The sequence below is a fragment of the Cherax quadricarinatus genome, chromosome 5, assembly GCF_038502225.1.
Source record: "Cherax quadricarinatus isolate ZL_2023a chromosome 5, ASM3850222v1, whole genome shotgun sequence".
NCBI classification, from domain to species: Eukaryota; Metazoa; Arthropoda; class Malacostraca; order Decapoda; family Parastacidae; genus Cherax; species Cherax quadricarinatus.
This window is the reverse complement of record NC_091296.1, coordinates 73686737-73708996: the sequence shown is the minus strand read 5'-3', so window position 1 is coordinate 73708996 and position 22260 is coordinate 73686737. Positions and strand designations below refer to the sequence as shown.

At 39.2% G+C, this 22260-nt stretch overlaps 1 protein-coding gene across 1 annotated transcript; it reads right to left on the bottom strand.

Annotated features, from left to right (window-relative positions):
• Positions 1-1704: 1704 nt before the first annotated feature.
• On the bottom strand, positions 1705-14679 carry Uch-L5 (ubiquitin carboxy-terminal hydrolase L5). The gene is made up of 7 exons (XM_053771610.2): positions 14525-14679; positions 13074-13137; positions 8286-8391; positions 5025-5212; positions 4240-4437; positions 2671-2770; positions 1705-2473 (listed from the first exon to the last, which is right to left on the bottom strand). The coding sequence occupies exons 1-7, from the start codon at positions 14601-14603 to the stop codon at positions 2213-2215; spliced, it is 996 nt and encodes a 331-aa protein (XP_053627585.1). The 5' UTR covers positions 14604-14679; the 3' UTR covers positions 1705-2212.
• Positions 14680-22260: the final 7581 nt, after the last annotated feature.

The window sequence follows — 22260 nt, the reverse complement described above, 5'->3', positions numbered from 1 at the left end:
TATGATTGCTTGAGAACAACACACTACACTACCAATTTCAGATATGCATTGCATCATTTTTATTAGTCATGGGGAAATGCTAATCCCTAGGGAATTAGGGAATGAGATATACTCAGTCCTGATCCAAGAAAGGGGTGAGTAGCCCCAGTTCCTAGATAAAAAACCCTTCATCAGCATTTTAAAGCCCCCTAAAAGAGGCAGTTACATTACTCATCCAACATCCTCTTTCCTCCAAATACTACTAACATTGGGCATCCACATGAACTTCTCCAGGAAAGTGGGTAGGGGCAGCAAGGATTTCCAGGGAAATCCAGCAGGGACACAACTGCCTCTGTCCTTTCTGAGCTACAAATCCTTCTCACATCAATATAATTTCCTTTCAAAGTAGCCAGCCTTTCTCCCAGCAACTGCTTATAATCCTTCTTTCTTTAGCTCATTCACTTCCACCTTCTGTCTTCCTACTGACACTAATAATAAATAATGATCAAACACAAATCACTACTATGAAAATACAGTGGACCCCCGGTTAACGATATTTTTTCACTCCAGAAGTATGTTCAGGTGCCAGTACTGACCGAATTTGTTCCCATAAGAAATATTGTGAAGTAGATTAGTCCATTTCAGACCCCCAAACATACACGTACAAACACACTTACATAAATACACTTACATAATTGGTCGCATTCGGAGGTAATCGTTATGCGGGGGTCCACTGTATGTACATTGTACATTCCTAAGGCTGCCTAAACTTTTTATTTACCAGAATAAAGTACAGCAGATTGTTCATTATATATTCAAGATGAATCATATAGTATTTTGTATTTTCTACTTTTTAAAAGCATGTATAGCATTTACTGTTATTAAACCTTCAAAGTAAAAATCAAGTTAGTGTTATCTGTTGTTATTTATACTAACACATACATAACCCTCTACTACCCTTCACATCCTCCTCTCTACCCAAACTCCACCATTCCTTCCCTTCCATCTCCACTATCCTTTGCTCTTATTTCCACTACCATTCCTTTTCTATCTCCACTCTGACTTCCCACCACCCTTCCTTTCCCATCCCATCTCCATCACCCTTCTTCAATCTCCTATACCAATCATCCTTCTTTCCCTCTAACCACTACCTTTCTTTTCCTTATCACCACCAACCTCCAATCCCTCCCAGCAACACCTTCACCCCTCCTCATCACCATCCCTGCAACCCAAGATGCTCAAAATGTGGACTGATCCACGAAAATCCTTGTGTAAAGGTACTGTATTTATCCATAGTATGGTAGTTAAGAACTGAAAACTAAGAACTCTCAAAGGAAAATTATTCCTAGTTTTCTCTAGTTCAACAACAAAAAATGGTAATTTCCTTTCTTGAAGCCCTGTGAAGTGGTAGGTAGCATTAGTCTACAACACAAGGAACAAATACATATTCTAGCTAAGCATATTAGAATAGTATCATTATTATAATCAAAACTAAGTGCTAAACCCACCAGGGTCATACAGCACTAGAATAGTATTATAATCACAGGGAAGCACTAAGCCTGTAAGAGTGATACAGCATCTGAGGAATGGGAGGTAATCAGGTTTGATCTGAGGGAGGGGAGGGTAGTTCCAATCCCTTGGATCAAATCCCTCACCAGCATCAAAGAAGACCCTTGAAGAAATACTAGAATAATACAATAAACTAGGTTGAAACTCATTAACACAATTATTTTCACTTGCCACATTACATGGCTTTATTGAGGAAATGGTACAAGATGAATGTAGCAAGGTCAAATATAGGACAAGATGTACATAGTATGATCAAAATATATTTTTAAAATATTATGCATTTATTAATCTAAAAGGAAGCCAAGATAGCCCATTTATATTAAATATTCCATAAAACTTATATAGTCCATTACAACTCATGCCAATAAAAGCAAGAATAAACTCCAGGTATAGTTTTATCTATCAAAAAACATAGTTCAGTTATTTTTATTACATAAACAAAACATAATCTGTAAAGATCAATATTATTAAGCAATTAATTTAAAGTTTATCAAGATGTCTTCAGAAGGTGTAATTTACAACAAGGACACATCCATTCCACCTCTCAAGTTCAACATGCAATAAAATGTACTGATTAATGTTCAGTACCAAAACCTGCATCTTCACAATTAACTTCCACAATTTGATCCCATTTTTAAAATGTTATAGTCTGTCTTGTTTCCTGTCAAGCACTGCTCTTCTCTTTAGACTTTTCTTTAGATTTCTCATGGCGTGCCCGGGCCTTTTCCCGAGCATTTTGGTAAATTGGCAACAATTTGCCTTCTTCTGCCAGGATCTTCATCATATTGACAATGAGTGGCAGATAATTGTGTTTGCGGCGAATATTCTCCACTTGCCAGCGAGCTCGCTTAGTTTCTTCAGATTCTAGGGTTGCTCGAAGACGTGCCAATTCTTCCTCTTGACTTGAAGTGTCCATTTCACTTTCCTAAGAATACAAAAGTCATTCACTGCATTTAATACATACATCTAATTTGTCTCACATTTAAGAAGATTGTATTCAAATATATCAAATAATTATTACATATGAAATTTATAAAAAATTATAGAAAATATCAATAACATCATATTTATGTATTATGTACTTTTTGTGAATGCTGAGATAGTATGAACCAAGAAAATTACCTCAATTTCTCTCTGTATCTGTACAATATTCCTTTCAATAACCATCTTGCGATCACTGACGATAGCCATAAGATTGAAGTGAATTTCACCTTCACTGTATCTGAAAAAATCAATTGTATTAAAAATGTGCTGTATAGCATTATGAAGAACTTGTAGCAACATGAACACAAAGATTTGCTCTAGCTATTACTAAATAATACAACATTTCATCTTAAGTCAAAATCAAAAGTAAAAATAATGAATATAGAGCATGATAATAGTAAGATGAAGCAGTAAAGTTTATTTTCCATGACATTACAAAGGTTTACATTACATATATATTGTTGTCCTAGGTAGTAGGTTGGTAGACAGCAACCACCCAGGGAGGTACTACCGTCCTGCCAAGTGAGTGTAAAACGAAAGCCTGTAATTGTTTTACATGATGGTAGGATTGCTGGTGTCCTTTTTTCTGTCTCATAAACATGCAAGATTTCAGGTACGTCTTGCTACTTCTACTTGCATTTAGGTCACACTACACACACATGTACAAGCATATACACACACACCCCTCTGGGTTTTCTTCTATTTTCTTTCTAGTTCTTGTTCTTGTTTATTTCCTCTTATCTCCATGGGGAAGTGGAATAGAATTCTTCCTCCGTAAGCCATGCATGTTGTAAGAGGCAACTAAAATGCCGGGAGCAAGAGGTTAGTAACCCCTTCTCCTGTATATATTACTAAATGTAAAAGGAGAAACTTTCGTTTTTCCTTTTGGGCCACCCCGCCTTGGTGGGATACGGCCTGTTTGTTGAGAGAAGAAAGAAAAGAATATATTGTTGTATTATGCATAGTTCTAGTAGTAAAGTAATGTAAGGGAGGGAGGATATATAGTCCAAGCATGACAGAATGTGTAATACTGTACTGGTTTGTCTACTCTGTTGCATCCTATAGAGAAATGCTTCTCTTGCTATATTATCTGCTGAGTCACTGCAGTGCAGTAAGAGTTTATATTGTGCATATAGTATGGTATTCAGTTTAACTGAAACTGTTTAGTAAGGTTAACAAGGTAAGAAAGGATCTAAATATCTTATTACCTAATTACACTGCTGTACTTCCCATCAGCTTACAAAAAATGGAAAGTTGCATATATTATTGCCTTGTAAATTATGGAAAACTAAAAAGCCAAATATGTCATAGGCTAGTACATAAATTGTCTTCACTGACTATAAAACATAACAATAAATAAATGAACATTGTATCAACATTTGTGGCCCCAGACTATTCAACATCTCATCAGAAGATATCAGAAACACGGCTGGAACAAGTGTAGAAGTTTTCAAGAGGAAACTGGACAAGTATCTTCACCAGGTGCCAGATCAACCAGGCTGTGATGGATATGTGGGGCAGTGGGCCTCCAGCAACAACAGCGTGGTTGACCAGGCAAGCACCAGATGAGCCTGGCCCATGGCCGAGCTCCGAGAGTAGTGGGACTCTCGAAACTCATCAAAAGTATATCAAAGGTAAAGGCACTGTACTTTTATATACTGCAAAACAAACTGAATATTTAAAAAAAGAAAACAAAAAGCACCCTACTTCTGAATTCGTCGTTGAATAACTGGCTGTACAACTGTGAGCCAATCTGTACCAGGAGATATTGGTCCCAAGTCTATTGGACCATCCTTGAGGCCATCCAGCTCATATAGACGACCTTCAATGGGAATATATCCCACAAAGTGAAACACATCGTCATCTTCTGAGGGTTGCTGCTTGTCAAACTCGAAGAGTGTCTGCCTGTTAAAAGAAGGTTCAGTGTTAACCATCTACTAATCTTAGATGTGCACTTTCAAGTGTAAAACAAAATTTTTTTGAATATGCATATCTAAAATTTTCAGCATATACAGTGAATGATGAGAACAAAATTCTACCTTCATATAAATATTTTGCTACAAACAACATTTATGTCTTTTAATTACTGTACCTAATACACAAACATGGAGGTTTTCCTGATAATTTGTTCATGTTGCTGTTTCTACAAGGGTAACTTTAGCAATAAAAATTTAGCTTGCAGGTGCAAAATAAAGACAGGGAAGATATTTTTTATATAGGCTACAATAAAATTCTGTGTCAAAATTACCCACAACCTTCTTACAGCCTTTACCTGTCACTCTCTCTGTGATCAACTCACAACATATAACTATGCAACAAGGAAAATCTGAACACAGATTTTCAAAATATATCACTGAACTTCCATGTTTCAAAAAATTTTAATGCTATAAATTATACAAGCAGGTGGATAGTGGGAGCATGACATGCCTATCTAGTGATCAACAGTCCTGATTTTAATCTAATCAATTTTCACGTTTCCTCAGTTCACTTACCTGGCAAACGAGTTGTGCACATTGCGAATAGTATCTGAATTGGAGAGTGCTAAACCTTTCATATGAGCATCAAATGTTTGTGTAAACTCCTTAAACTCAGTAAGAGTACTCCCAAGCTGTAGGTCCACATGCTTTGTGTTGAGCAATATGGATAGAATCGCCTGTGTGGCACAAGCATTGTTTATCATCTGAAAAGAAGTTTTTCATTAATATACAGTACTGTATACACATTGTATACCTTTGAAGAGTTTCGAGAGTTTCGGTTCAAGTAATATTTATTACAAGTGCCACAAATACAGACCATATCAAATGAATCTTTCATCACTTATGTGTAAAGTGCCTCAGAAACCTAAACTGAATACTTGCAGTTACTTCACATCTCTGAGGCATCTACGTATCATGCCCACAGTCCAAATTCATTCTTACTGTAGTTTTTTTTTTTTTAAACAAACAGGCTGTATCCCATCAAGGTAGGGTGGCCCAAATAGAAAAACGAAAGTTTCTCTTTTTAAATTTAGTAATTTATACAAGAGAAGGGGTTACTAGCCCCTTGCCCCCGGCATTTTAGTTGCCTCTTACAACACGTATGGCTTATAGAGAAAGACTTCTGCTCCCCTTCCCCATGGAGATAAGAGGAAATAAACAAGAACAAGAACTAGAAAGATAATAGCAGAAAACCAAGAGGAGTGTGTATGTATTTTTTTTTTTCAACAAACCGGCTGTATCCCACCAAGGCAGGGTGGCCCAAAAAGAAAAACGAAAGTTTCTCTTTTTAACCCTTAAACTGTCCAAACAGATCTACACTCACATGCATAGTGCTCCAAAAGTAGATTTACTTTTTTTACACATTTTCAAATATAAAAAAAAAAAATGTAGATCAAAGTTTTTTTTACACGTTTTCAAATGTAAAAAAAAGAAAAAGAAGCTCTACATTTTTTTACATACTTTCAAATGTTGAAAAATCGTAGATCTACATTTGGACAGTTTAAGGGTTAAATTCAGTAGTTTATACAGGAGAAGGGGTTACTAGGCCCTTGCTCCCCGCATTTTAGCCGCCTCTTACAACACGCATGGCTTACGGAGGAAGAATTCTGTTCCACTTTCCCATGGAGATAAGAGGAAATAAACAAGAACAAGAACTAGAAAGAAAATAGAAGAAAACCCAGAGGGGTGTGTATATATATGCTTGTATATGTATGTGTAGTGTGACCTAAGTGTAAGTATAAGTAGCAAGACGTACCTGAAATCTTGCATGTTTACGAGACAGAAAAAAGGACACCAGCAATCCTACCATCATGTAAAAGAACTACAGGGTTTCGTTGTACACTCACTTGGCAGGACAGTAGTACCTCCCTGGGCAGTTGCTGTTTACCAACCTACTACTTAAAACTGTACAGTTATTATTACAAATATAATTTTTTTATTAATATCAACCAAAAACTCTTGATAAACTAAGCAGGAGGCATTGTAAAATAGGTGAACCCCATAGTTTACAGAGGTTAGGTTTCCAGATATGATGCAAATGTGAAAACTAGGGATATATGTTATGCACCAAGCAAGAAAAACAATGGGGACCAAGAAAACAACATGAACATGAACATAAAGAATATAAATTACCGAGTTGAACTAGGTTAAACCCCATAAGTCATGATCCTCGTATTTATGACTTTTCTTAATCCCCTTCATCTTTTTGCTTGGCACACAACTTCTATCCACAGTTTCCATATTCGCCTCATATACGGGGAACTGAACCCTGTGACTAATAGGGCTCAACTGTGTAAGATTAAAGTCAACACCTAAACTTTAGTAAACAATAGAAAACCTCTTTAAAATGCTATTTATTTAAGTACAATTTTTTTTAAGTCATGCTGTATTAATAAATAGGCATTAAAGCATTCAGATGTTGATACCATCTATGCTTTGGTGCATATCATAAGCTGTATAGTTTGAGGTGAAATGCTTTTACAGTGGTACCTTGACTTACGAGTTTAATTCATTCATAACTCAATTTGCTCGTAGTATATCAAATAAATTTTCCTCAAGGAAATTAATTGAAATGCCATTAATCCATTCCAGCCCCCCCAAAAAAAAAACAATTTTTCTGTTACGGGTTTTTAAATAAGAAAAATGTACTTGTAAATAAGAAATATTGTATAAAAACATAATAAAAGAGAATGTAAAGAAATAAACTGGTTTTATAAAGTGTATTTACCTTGGAGATCAGACGACTTGGGCTAACGATAGATGCTGGTAGAGGTGGTGGGTCAAGGGACACAATCTCCTCCACCACTGCAGCTTCTCCATCTTTTCATGGACAGAGGTCTGCAGCTTAGAAATTATTTTAACGCCCTTGGCTGGTGTTATAGCCTTTATCGACTCCTGCTTTAGTATGGTACATATCATAGAAGTGTTACGCTTGTACTGCCTCGCCAAGTTGACTACACGCACACCTCGCTCATGTTTTTCTATGATTTCATGCTTTAATTCAATGGACATCATCCTCTTCTTCTTCTCAGCACTGTCCTTTGCACTTACTTTCTTAGGACCCATGGTTAGAAAAACAAAATTTGGCAATATTTTGGAATATTTCCAATTTCCCAATGCCACATTGTAGAACAATCATTGTTTTATTATTCTGGGAAAATCATTTAAATTACTTCAATAATAAAGGCTGGGCTTTAACTTGCTTCCCAGATATTCGCCTGGAACGCCAGCCAGCCTCCTGACTCGGGGAAAAAAAAAGATTCCGAGAAGATCGCTTTTCTTTCAGCGTTTTCCTTATGGAACTAGTGATCTAGTGTTCTATATTCAATCTATAAAAAAATAATTTTTGTTAATACTTTTGGGTGTCTGGAACAGATTAATTGGCTTTACAGTATTTCTTATGAGGAAAATGGTTTCACCATTCGTAAATTTCGCCTTTCATCAGACTCTGGAACGGATTAATTACGAAATTCGAGGGTCCACTGTTTATGTAAGGCCCATACGTTGCCTGGACAATAGGATGTATGGAAATTAGATCTGATTCAAGGAAGGGGAGGACAGCACCAATTCCTTAGGCCAAGAGCCCCAGCATTAATGCACTCCCCTTCAACTGCTCACTACTCATTAATAAGTGGCTGGTGGCTCATTAGAATGGCTAATCTTGAAATGGATGGAATATCTAATTATTTCCAAAATAACCATTAGCCAGAGCTGGTTATTACTTAGAAAAATCTTTTACATCTACATGCTATTTTACTAAATTGTTATCCCACTTACCTGTTTAGCGAAGAATATCTTATCCAAACGATTATCTTGCACCACTGTACCAGAAAGCTGCTCCTCTTGCTGCCATTTGAACAAAAAAATGAGACCATGCACAGGCCTGAGGAACAAAATTGAATTAAAGTATTTAATTAATAGCCATTCTCAATATACTGGTATTTTATATGACCATGGTATGGTCCATGTGTTTTTACCCTCCGGTTACCTTTGCTTAACCACCTTCCCTTCCTTTTTTTTATTAAAAAGGCACCATCCTAATTCCTTACTGGATTCAAGTACCCAACTTTGTTCTAATTGATAATGTAGTACCTATGGTAAATCTCTCTTAAAAAGAAAAGATTTTTAACACATTGGCCATTTTCCACAAGGTAAGTTTACAGATGCTCAATTTTTAACTGTACTTAAATTCTTATTAATATGTATGTACAATAATGGATAATGGATAGGGGAGCAATGTGGCAGATGTTGCAAGTATATGGAATAGGTGGTAAGTTACTAAATGCTGTAAAGAGTTTTTATGAAGAAAGTGAGGCTCAGGTTAGGGTGTGTAGAAGAGAGGGAGACTACTTCCCAGTAAAAGTAGGTCTTAGACAGGGATGTGTAATGTCACCATGGTTGTTTAATATATTTATAGATGGGGCTGTAAAAGAAGTAAATGCTAGGGTGTTCAGGAGAAGGGTGGGATTAAATTATGGGGAATTAAATACAAAATGGGAATTGACACAGTTGCTTTTTGTTGATGATACTGTGCTTATGGAAGATTCTAAAGAAAAATTGCAAAGGTTAGTGGATGAGTTTGGGTGTCTGTGTAAAGGTAGAAAGTTGAAAGTGAACATAGAAAAGAGTAAGGTGATGAGGGTATCAAATGATTTAGATAAAGAAAAATTGGATATCAAATTGGGGAGGAGTATGGAAGAAGTGAATGTTTTCAGATACTTGGGAGTTGACGTGTCGGCGGATGGATTTATGAAGGATGAGGTTAATCATAGAATCGATGAGGGAAAAAAGGTGAGTGGTGCATTGAGGTATATGTGGAGACAAAAAACGTTATCTATGGAGGCAAAGAAGGAAATGTATGAAAGTATAGTAGTACCAACACTCTTATATGGGTGTAAAGCTTGGGTTGTGAATGCAGCAGCGAGGAGGCAGTTGGAGGCAGTGGAGGTGTCCTGTCTAAGGGCAATGTGATGTGTAAATATTATGCAGAAAATTCGGAGTGTGGAAATTAGGAGAAGGTGTGGAGTTAATAAAAGTATTAGTCAAAGGATTGAACAGGGGTTGTTGAGGTGGTTTGGTCATTTAGAGAGAATGGATCAAAGTAGAATGACATGGAGAGTGTATAAATCTGTAAGGGAAGGAAGGCGGGGTAGGGGTCGTCCTCGAAAAGGTTGGAAGGAAGGGGTAAGGGAGGTTTTGTGGGCGAGGGGCTTGGACTTCCAGCAGATGTGCATGAGCATGTTAGATAGGAGTGAATGGAGATGAATGGTATTTGGGACCTGACGATCTGTTGGAGTATGAGCAGGGTAATATTTAGTGAAGGGATTCAGGGAAACCGGTTATTTTTATATAGCCGGACTTGAGTCCTGGAAATGGGAAGTACAATGCCTGCACTCTAAAGGAGGAGTTCGGGATATTAGCAGTTTGGAGGGATATGTCGTGTATCTTTATACGTATATGCTTCTAAACTTTTGTGTTCTGAGCACCTCTGCAAAAACAGTGATTATGTGTGAGTGAGGTGAAAGTGTTGAATGATGATGAAAGTATTTTCTTTTTGGGGATTTTCTTTCTTTTTGGGTCACCCTGCCTTGGTGGAAGACGGCCGACTTGTTAAAAAAAAAAAAGTACAGGTCTCCCACAACATTCACGTTTTCAACTTTCACGGGCTTCACACATTCGCGAATTCCCAACTGCCAAATTCCCAGCCACCAAATTCCCAGCTGCCAAATCATATTTAAGTTTCCCGCCACCTGCGAGTCCCTACTACCCTCCCTCCGACCCCCGCAACTGGCAGCCAGCCCTCCCACCACTCAGTTTGGTGAGTGTTTTGTTCATTATTTGCTATTAAACTACAGTATAAATAATGTAAACCCATTCATGACTGCATATTGGAATGGCTATTCGGACAGGTATTAGACGGTGACATCATGTGTTTACTCTTGAGCACTGCAAAGAATTAAACATTTCTGCTACAGCTAATAATAACAATAGTAATAATAATAATAATAATAATAATAATAATAATAATAATAATAATAATAATAATAATAATAAATATGATATAATTGAAGAAGGAAATTGTACAAAAATACGAGGGAGTGGTTGACACATCATCAGTGTGACTTTGTTTATGCTGGAGTGAACATTAGTCTCCCTGCTCTTCCAAACATTTCACAATAATTCATTGTGTTTGGTGCTTGTAGATTGAGTGTGACTGGAGTGGTAGAGGCAGTGATTGAGGCAATGGTATTTAATAACATACATGTTAATAATAATACATGTTATTAATAATATGTACTATTATTATTTATAACATATATGTTATTAAATACCACTGCCTCAACCGCTGAATTATTGTGAAATGTTTGGAAGAGCAGGGAGACTAATGTTCACTCCAGCATAAACAAAGTCACACTGACGATGTGTCAACCCCTCCCTCGTATTTTTGTACAATTTCCTTCTCCAATTATATCGTATTCATTATTATTGTTATTATTATTACTATTGTTATTATTAGCAATAGCAGAAATGTTCGATTCTTTGCTGTGTTCAAGAGTAAACACATGATGTCACCATCTAATACCTTTCCTAACAGCCATTCCAATATGCAGTCATGAATGGGTTTACATTATTTATTCTGTAGTTTAATAGCAAATAACGAACAAACAAAACACTCACCACACTGAGTGGTGGGAGGGCTGGCTGCCAGTTGCTGGGGTCGGAGGGAGGGTAGTAGGGACTTGCAGTGGTTGAGGCAGTGGTGGAGGCAGTGGTATTTAATAACATACATGTTATTAACATACATGTTATTAAATAACATACGTTATTAAAGCATAACATGTATACATGTATATTTAGTACAATTTACGACATTTTCATGTATTTTATGATTATTCATGGTTCAACAAGTTAAGGAAGCAGTATTGTAATATATTTCCCTACAATATATTGGGGCACCAAACATTCACAGTTTTTCAACATTCGCGAGGCTTTTGATCCCCTAACCCTCGCGAATGTTGAGGGAGACCTGTACAATAATTACAGCACAGTATGTATATAAATTTGTACTACACTGTGTTAGTTTTATTCTAGTATAAGAAGTTGTTTTATTATAAGCTCCAATAGTGAAACATAGTTTTTGAAACAGTACAGGTCCGCCATCACAAATCCGGCATGATTGGGACCTGCAGTGTGCTGGATTATTGAGTTTGCCGGATTACACAGTGGTTAGGTTAGAATACACTTAATGAAGTTAACCAACTTGACTTACACAAGAAAGTTCACTGAACATCGGCAAAAATCGAACATTTCCGCTACTCTGCTTACCATTTGGAATTTTTATTCACACAAAAAATAGATTTACTGTTATGCAGACTACTGGCCAGTCAGACACATATTGGCTGGTGACGTCATCGTTTACTCTTGAACATCACCAAAGAATCAAACATTTCTGCTACTCTGAGCTCAATTTCAAGGTATTTTTTGTCGTGAAAGCAATCAAAATCATATCTATTTCTATAATATAGCTTCCATTCTATCAAATGATACCAAAAAAACGAGAATACAACCATAAAAACCATACAAAAATATACCGCTAAAGGGCGGCTAATGGCTGAGAAGTGAACTCCGTTATTTATGGTCCAATTTCTTTCATTTTTGGTGTACGTTAAGAAGCATCTTTCCATCATACATTGCCCAAGATAGCGAACAAATGAGAAAAAAAATGTTTACCAAAAAACATACACGTATACGGCAAGCTTAAGCCAGGTACTAGAAATAAGTCACTTTGACTTTTTTGGTTTATCCTAGGTTCTCTACACATATGCTGCTATGTATAATAATCTATGTAGAGAAAATAGCTTTTTGTTTCAGTTTTATGGTGTATTATGAATGTATATCACAGCCCTGTGCTATACTCCTTTTTCTCTAAGCCCCCAAGACAGGGAGAGGAGGATGGTACTTGTATCCCATATCCTCTTCATACCTCCGTCGAACTGCTCAGTATTATGCCAAATATTATTCATTCTGGAGTATTTAACATTTTTTTATGTTATTTATATTGTTTATTATATTATATTAGATCAATTGTGATAAGCAAATAAGCCACAGAGTTGATATTAGCATAATAATAAAGCATATTCCCCTGCATCACGAGACTGAGCTCATGGCAACCGACAGTGGCTTCAAAGCCACCTTATCTTTTATGGACAATATACTGTGTATGTGCTATACACAACAAGAAGCATTTCTTTTATTCATTGGAGCCATGGCTAGGGCTAAAAGTAAGCAGGTTATAACAATAAATGGAGAAAAAGAAACTGGAATGACTTTTGCAACAAGTAGCACCACCAAACATTACCAGCAGGTTGGTGTGGTGACCCTGGAAATTTGGAATTATGCTAGCCGAAATTAGTGCCGAATAACTGATGAAACTGGATGTCTGATTTCCGGATTTGTGATGGTGGACCTGTATATGATAGATAATGTCTGTTTAGGTTACAATAACCGATATGTATAATATACATATTTATTTATTATAAAGACGTATGAAATTAAAACACTTACTTCAGATTTGTGAAGGAATCATCATCTAAACTCCATATTTCTTCCACCTGGACACCTTTCACTCCTGAAAATTTTATGTTATTTCAAAGAATAGACTTTCAATAATGGAAACTAACATTAAAGAACAATGCCAACTCAACAGATACAGATTTGAAAATTATAATTAGGGAGGATTTAAAAAATGGATATGTGGTCATAAAGACTGCTTTCTGGAGTGAGTGCAGTCAGGATATGGGTAATTTACAGAATAACAGTGCTGGCTTCTACTTTTCCACCCATTGTGGTACAGTACTATCATTATGCCCCTTTTGGTACAGCAGCACTACAATGTGAATACCGTACTACTGTATCATGCTGTGCAAGAGTCCCATATTATATGGCCACCACGATAATGTACAATAGTACTGTACTGAAACTCCGGTATAGTACACTACACAAATAACCCACACATAGGAGAGACTTATGATGACATTTTGGTCCAACATAGTTAATGGTCCAAGTCGGACTGAAATACTGTCATAAGTTTATTTCCCCTATGTGTGGGTTATCTATGTATTCCATTCATGGTATTGTGCCTGTATATTCTTTCTCTCTGGTATGGTAATATGAAACAGACACCATGGTACTATAACATCACTCATATATTGTAGTGCTATATTCTCTCCCTTCTCCCAGCCCTCAATGTGATACTTAACATTTTTAACATATAAATAACAGCATAGTTAAGGGAGTTTCACTATATTTACACTATAGTCATGCTAGGTGTGATAGTGGCCTGCTCTGTAATTAGTATTTTATAATACATAAGCCACACAATATCCTATAAAATGTAAACCCCGCATTGTAATCTTTATAGAAAATAAACTTGATTGATTGATAAAGAACTCAATATGCTTACATAGGTTAAACCTCAATGCAAATAGGTCATATTGTTGGACTTCGCTGGGCTATCCTAGGCCAAATTCTACATAATTTACTATATAAATCCACTGCAACAATTTGCAATTGCATACGAGGCTTAAACAAAAACTTTACTTAATTTTAGTGCTAAATTTCTATTACATTTGCCTATTTAGTTAATTTACACAATTTCTGGATGATTTACACAATTTTTGGATGATTCACATGTTACACAGTAACATGTGAAAATTACTTAGAAAAAAAAATGTAATGACTTAATCCCAATTAGCAACATTGTTATTTTATAAAAGCCTCACCATAAATATAAAATATTTGACCGAGGATACATGACCGCAGTGCGGAGATTATTATTATATATTAAATTATTAAAAACCATAGCCAGAATGTAATATACGAGATATTAACATTTGAATCTCGTTGTGGATCTCCATGCTTGGTTTGTCAGATATTTAAAGAGGAAATAAAGTGTGAAGGAGGGCCTATAGCAGGCAACAGGTGTGCCAGGTGATGAGGATGTTAGATCATCTCACCAAACTTGTGTATGAGGTCAGTGAAGACCCCGGGGTCACTCTCAATGAGACACCAGTTGCCAGCCTCAGACACCACCATGATGCTGCTTCTTCTTCTTCTTCTTGTTGGGGTTTGTAAAGGCCACTGACAGCTTACGCTCTGTCGAGTGTTCTTGCATGGGAAGAAATATTAATTCAATTCGATTCAATTCAAGTTTATTCTCTATAAGGGTTACAATGTGGGGTTTACAGGTTTTGGGTATTGTGTGGTTTACATGTTATAAAATACTAATTACGGAGGGGGTCACTAGGACACCTAGCATGGCTAGGCATTTCGAGCAGACTTAGATTAATTCTTAACATTAAATCCTTACAGATTATGGTATTAAGGCTAACCTGGAGTTTACCTGGAGAGAGTTCCGGGGGTCAACGCCCCCGCGGCCCGGTCTGAGACCAGGCCCCCTGGTGGATCAGAGCCTGATCAACCAGGCTGTTGCTGCTGGCTGCACGCAAACCAACATACGAGCCACAGCCCGGCTGATCCGGAACTGACTTTAGGTGCTTGTCCAGTGCCAGCTTGAAGACTGCCAGGGGTCTGTTGGTAATCCCCCTTATGTGTGCTGGGAGGCAGTTGAACAGTCTCGGGCCCCTGACACTTATTGTATGGTCTCTTAACGTGCTAGTGACACCCCTGCTTTTCATTGGGGGGATGGTGCATCGTCTGCCAAGTCTTTTGCTTTCGTAGTGGGTGATTTTCGTGTGCAAGTTCGGTACTAGTCCCTCTAGGATTTTCCAGGTGTATATAATCATGTATCTCTCCCTCCTGCGTTCCAGGGAATACAGGTTTAGGAACCTCAAGCGCTCCCAATAATTGAGGTGTTTTATCTCCGTTATGCGCGCCGTGAAAGTTCTCTGTACATTTTCTAGGTCGGCAATTTCACCTGCCTTGAAAGGTGCTGTTAGTGTGCAGCAATATTCCAGCCTAGATAGAACAAGTGACCTGAAGAGTGTCATCATGGGCTTGGCCTCCCTAGTTTTGAAGGTTCTCATTATCCATCCTGTCATTTTTCTAGCAGATGCGATTGATACAATGTTATGGTCCTTGAAGGTGAGATCCTCCGACATGATCACTCCCAGGTCTTTGACGTTGGTGTTTCGCTCTATTTTGTGGCCAGAATTTGTTTTGTACTCTGATGAAGATTTAATTTCCTCATGTTTACCATATCTGAGTAATTGAAATTTCTCATCGTTGAACTTCATATTGTTTTCTGCAGCCCACTGAAAGATTTGGTTGATGTCTGCCTGGAGCTTTGCAGTGTCTGCAATGGAAGACACTGTCATGCAGATTCGGGTGTCATCTGCAAAGGAAGACACGGTGCTGTGGCTGACATCCTTGTCTATGTCGGATATAAGGATGAGGAACAAGATGGGAGCGAGTACTGTGCCTTGTGGAACAGAGCTTTTCACCGTAGCTGCCTCGGACTTTACTCTGTTGACGACTACTCTCTGTGTACTGTTAGTGAGGAAATTATAGATCCATCATAATTTGTGAGTTTAGCAATATGAATGCTTTTGTTTTGGCACAATACAAAGTGTCTATATTGGAGTATCATAGGCAAACTAATGACTAGTTAGGATTTATTATTTTAAGATTAAGATTAGTATTTCTGGGTTTATAGTCAGTGGGTGAGTGAGTGTAATTGTGAACCACCAGGTGGTTATCATGTAGTTAGTTGTCGGGGTGGATCAGGGAGATAAGATGTTTTCTAACTGTAGTTTTGAAAGTGATGAATGTGTCTGAAGTTCTAGAGTTTTCAGGTAGGGTGTTCCAGATTTTAGGTCCTTTGAAATGCATTGAATTTTTGTAAAGGTTTAGTCGAACACGGGGAATGTCATAGAGATGTTTGTGTCTGGTGTTATGCCTGTGGATCCTGTCACAACTATCAAGAAAGCGTTTTAGGTCAAGGTTAATATTGGAATTTAAGGTCCTGTAGATATAGATTGCACAGTAGTAAGTGTGGATGTTCTGAACAGGGAGTAAGTTTAGATCAATGAAGAGTGGGGGGGGGTGTTGCCAGGGATGGTATTTAGTGATTATTCTTACTGCGGCTTTTTGTTGGGTTATTATTGGCTTTAGGTGTGTTGCTGCAGTTGAACCCCAAGCACAGATAGCATAGGTGAGGTATGGATATATAAGTGAATGGTATAGTGTGAGAAGGGCAGTGTAGAAATTTTTTTGATTTTCCGAAGCTATAGCGCCTAATAGATGTTTAATGTGTCGATATGAGTCAAAAATGTATTTGACAATAGGATAGAACCAAGAGTTCCCTTTGCGCATGCGCGGATGTGCGGGGGGAGGTCGAGCTGGGGCACGAGGAGGAGGCGGGAGTTTTTTGAATGTAGTGAGGAGGCTGGGAAAGCATGGAACCAGGAAATTGGCATTCACGGCGGCCTAAGGATTAATATGGGCCTCACTTCATAATAGGAAGTGTCGTAACTGTTCCTGGTGAAGAGTGAGGGAACGTGATTTACGGGACCACCGTAAAAAGGTGGTAAAATTAGTGAATAATGGTTCGACCGGTGTGTGACTGGTGCACGGCCATGATGTGTGTCCAGGGGAAATACCCGTGTGTTAATCCTCACTCATCGGCCTCAGATCTTAATGGAGTGACCTCTAATGTGTATAATAATTATGAGACGTTAAATCGTCTTGTGAATGGTAATGTAATCAGTGATAATAACATTAAGTTAAGAGAATGCGGGATGTGAAATAGATCGCCCTGTTCCGAGTGAACGCGTGATTCTCGTACCGAGGATAGTGAAGCTTTATGGAATCACGACTTCTAAACCGGGACAAACCGACGGATACCTCGTCCTGCTGGAATAAGAACCGTGTCGGTGTAGCAGGGCATCGAAATGAGATGGTGAATGGAGGGAATAAGGAGTATCAATCACCCACAGTTAAGTAACCCTTCTAGTTATAGCAGACTGATACTGGCCAGTTAGGTATGTTGTAATTGGATAGGTTATGGGTGATCCAGCTACATCAAGTGACCACCAGAGAATATCTGGTAAGTGGTGAGATTATGTACAAGTGTTTTCCTTGGTGGATATATCCATGTGTAACCTACCCCACCCCCCTTCATTCAGTTAAACTAATATAATCTATACAGTCCACAATTAATTAGTAGCACCGTACTTGTGGGTGCTATCCAATCCATACTGGTCTCGGATAGATATGGATAAGATTGTGAGGTCGAAGGAACCACTTGCCGTGACCAGGGGTGATTAAGTTTTCTCACATGTCTACACGGGGTGACTACGGTAAACAATATGGTTGTCTCCCAATGAGTTTACTTGTAAGCATGTAATGTTGAGGTACATGAAGGTAATCACCCTATAAAATTTTCCATAGGCAGTTTGCGGCACGTAGTATCGTATCTTGGAGAGGACCCCCACCGTTTTGGATACTTTTTTTGTTATGTGTTCGATATGGGTGCTGAAATTTAGGTTGTTGTCGAGGTATAGGCCAAGGAATTTGCCCTCATTATATCGGGCAATTAGAGTGTTGTCGATCTTAATGTTAAGTTGCGCAACACCTGCTCTGCTACCAAACATAATATAGTAGGTTTTGCCAGTGTTAAGTGTAAGTTTATTGGCTGTCATCCAAGTCGATATTTTGAGCAGCTCCTCGTTAACAATGGTGTTGAGGGTAGCAAGATTAGGGTGGGAGATGACATAACTCGTGTCGTCGGCAAAGAGAATGGGTTTCAGGTGTTGGGATACGTTTGGAAGATCATTGATGTAAATGAGGAAGAGCAGGGGACCAAGGACACTTCCCTGCGGAACTCAAGTATCAAGTGGCAGCATTATTGAGGCTATGTCTTTAATGGTGACACAGGTAACCACTTAGATACCCATCAATTAAACAACCCAGGGCAACACGGGTTTAGAGCAGGTCGCTCCTGCCTGTCCTAGCTACTGGACACTATGACAAGGTCCTGGATGCTGTAGAGGATAAACAAAATACAGATGTAGTATACACAGACTTTGCAAAAGCTTTCGACAAGTGTGACCATGGTGTAACAGCACACACAATGCGGGATAAAGGAATAACGGGAAAAGTTGGTAGATGGGTCTACAACTTCCTGACAAATAGAACACAAAGAGTAATAGTAAACAGAGTAAAGTCCCAGGCAGCCATGGTAAAAAGCTCTGTTTCACAAGGCACAGTACTCGCTCCCATTCTATTCCTCATCCTCATTTCTGACATAGACAGAGATGTAAGCCATAGCTCCGTGTCTTCCTTTGTGGATGACACCCGGATCACCATGGCAGTGAACTCCATCGAAGACACTGCGAGACTCCAAGCGGACAGTTTAGTTTAGTTTAATATGTTTATTATGCATCCCATACCCATCCTGTGGGCGGTAGTCAAAAGATTACAGAGGTACATAATGGGTCTAGGGACTGGACCCCGAAGTTATGAAAGATGAACTAGTTACAAAGGTAACGAACTCCAGGTAGATCTGGTCACAATCATGGCAAGCTGCAAAGGTAATGAACTCCAGGTAGATCTGGTCACAATCATGGCAAGTTACAAAGGTAATGAACTCCAGGTAGATATGGTGACAATCATGGCAAGTTACAAAGGTAATGAACCATTTACATTCCTATACATGGTTACAATCATGAACAAGTTACAAAGTAATGAGCCACTGACACGTCCACACCCGGTCACAATTGTAATGAGTTATAAATACAAATATTAAGTGGATCATACACCCACACAAGCGCGCGCGCACACGAGCGCACACACACATGCACACACGAGGGCGCACGCACAAACAACCAAATATTCGAATGGGCCACTCAAAACAATATGAAGTTCAACGAGGAGAAATTTCAACTACTCAGATATGGAAAACTTGAAGAAATTAAAAATGTGTCAGGGTATACCTCAAATTCTAACCATACAATAGAGCAGAAAAGTAATGTGAAGGACCTGGGAGTGATAATGTCCGAGGATCTCGCCTTCAAAGACCACAACAACATATCTACATCCGCTAGGAGAATGATAAGATGGATAATAAGAACCTTCAAAACTAGGGATGCCAAGCCCATATTCTCTTCAAATCGCTTGTGCTGTCTAGGCTGGAATACAGCTGTACACTAACGGCCCCCTTCAAGGCTGGCGACATTGCAGACCTGGAGAGTGTACAAAGAACTTTCACGGCACACGTAAGTGCGATAAGGCACCTAAACTACTGGGAACGGTTGAAGGTCCTTGATCTGTATTCCCTCGAACGCAGGCGGGAGAGATACATGATAATATACACTTGGAAGGTCCTGGAGGGATTGGTACCAAAGCTGCACGTGAAAATCGCTCCATATGAAAGCAAAAGACTCGGCAGGAGGTGTAACATTCCCCTGATGAAAAGCAGGGGCGCCACGAGTACACTGAGAGACAACATAATAAGTGTCCGGGGCCCAAGACTGTTTAATTGCCTCCCAGCATACATAAGGGGGATTACCAAGACCCCTGGCTGTCTTCAGGAAGGCACTGGACAGGCACCTAAAGTCAGTACCTGACCAACCGGGCTATGGTTCGTATGTCAGGTTGCGTGCGGCCAGCAGTAACAGCCTGGTTGATCAGACCCTGATCCACCATGAGGCCGCGGGGGCGTTGACTCCCGAAACCATCTCCAGGTAAACAGTTGTAAACTAAGAACTTAAAAAAGGTAAAGAGCCGACAGGACACTGGAGTACCTGGAGTTTACCTGGAGAGAGTTCCGGGGGTCAACGCCCCCGCGACCCGGTCTGTGACCAGGCCTCATGGTGGATCAGAGCCTGATCAACCAGGCTGTTACTGCTGGCTGCATGCAACCCAACGTATGAGCCACAGCCCGGCTAGTCAGGTACCGACTTTAGGTGCTTGTCCAGTGCCTGCTTGAAGACAGCCAGGGGTCTATTGGTAATCCCCCTTATGTATGCTGGGAGGCAGTTGAACAGTCTCGGGCCCCTGACACTTATTGTATTGTCTCTTAACGTACTAGTGACACCCCTGCTTTTCATTGAGGGGATGTTGCATCGTCTGCCGAGTCTTTTGCTTTCGTTGTGAGTGATTTTCGTGTGCAAGTTTGGTACTAGTCCCTCTAGGATTTTCCAGGTGTATATAATCATGTATCTCTCCCGCCTGCATTCCAGGGAGTACAGGATCAGGAACTTCAAGCGCTCCCAGTAATTGAGGTGTTTTATCTCCGTTATGCGCGCCGTGAAAGTTCTCTGTACATTTTCTAGGTCAGCAATTTCACCTGCCTTGAAAGGTGCTGTTGGTGTGCAGCATTATTCCAGCCTAGATAGAACAAGTGACCTGAAGAGTGTCATCATGGGCTTGGCATCCCTAGTTTTGAAGGTTCTCATTATCCATCCTGTCATTTTTCTAGCAGATGCGATTGATACAATGTTATGGTCCTTGAAGGTGAGATCCTCCGACATGATCACTCCCAGGTCTTTGACGTTGGTTTTTCGCTCTATTTTGTGGCCGGAATTTGTTTTGTACTCTGATGAAGATTTAATTTCCTTATGGGGAGGAGGAGTATGGAAGAAGTGAATGTTTTCAGATACTTAGGAGTTGACGTGTCGGCGGATGGGTTTATGAAGGATGAGGTTAATCATAGAATTGATGAGGGAAAAAAGGTGAGTGGTGCGTTGAGGTATATGTGGAGTCAAAAAACGTTATCTATGGAGGCAAAGAAGGGAATGTATGAAAGTATAGTAGTACCAACACTCTTATATGGATGTGAAGCTTGGGTAGTAAATGCAGCAGCGAGGAGACGGTTGGAGGCAGTGGAGATGTCCTGTCTTAGGGCAATGTGTGGTGTAAATATTATGCAGAAAATTCGGAGCGTGGAAATTAGGAGAAGGTGTGGAGTTAATAAAAGCATTAATCAGAGGGCAGAAGAGGGGTTGTTGAGGTGGTTTGGTCATTTAGAGAGAATGGATCAAAGTAGAATGACATGGAAAGCATATAAATCTATAGGGAAAGGAAGGAGGGGTAGGGGTCGTCCTCGAAAGGATTGGAAAGAGGGGGTAAAGGAGGTTTTGTGGGTAAGGGGCTTGGACTTCCAGCAAGCGTGCATGAGCCTGTTAGATAGGAGTGAATGGAGACGAATGATACTTGGGACCTGACGATCTGTTGGAGTGTGAGCAGGGTAATATTTAGTGAAGGGATTCAGGGAAACCGGTTATTTTCATATAGTCGGACTTGAGTCCTGGAAATGGGAAGTACAATGCCTGCACTTTAAAGGAGGGGTTTGGGATATTGGCAGTTTGGAGGGATATGTTGTGTATCTTTATACGTATATGCTTCTAAACTGTTGTATTCTGAGCACCTCTGCAAAAACAGTGATAATGTGTGAGTGTGGTGAAAGTGTTGAATGATGATGAAAGTATTTTCTTTTTGGGGATTTTCTTTCTTTTTTTGGGTCACCCTGCCTCGGTGGGAGACGGCCGACTTGTTGAAAAAAAAAAAAATGTTTACCATATCGGAGTAATTGAAATTTTTCATTGTTGAACTTCATATTGTTTTCTGCAGCCCATTGAAAGATTTGGTTGATGTCCGCCTGGAGCCTTGCAGTGTCTGCAATGGAAGACACTGTCATGCAGATTCGGGTGTCATCTGCAAAGGAAGACACGGTGCTTTGTCTGACATCCTTGTCTATGTCAGATATGAGGAGAAACAAGAAGGGAGCGAG

Excerpts from the sequence above, each read along its gene's own strand:
- Uch-L5 (XM_053771610.2), bottom strand. The coding sequence starts at position 14,603 with ATGGTGGTGTCTGAGGCTGGCAACTGGTGTCTCATTGAGAGTGACCCC. Across the intron at positions 5,213-8,285 it reads AGATATTCTTCGCTAAACAG|ATGATAAACAATGCTTGTGC; the intron begins GTAAGTGGGATA and ends ACTTCTTTTCAG. Across the intron at positions 2,474-2,670 it reads AGATACAGAGAGAAATTGAG|GAAAGTGAAATGGACACTTC; the intron begins GTAATTTTCTTG and ends TTGTATTCTTAG.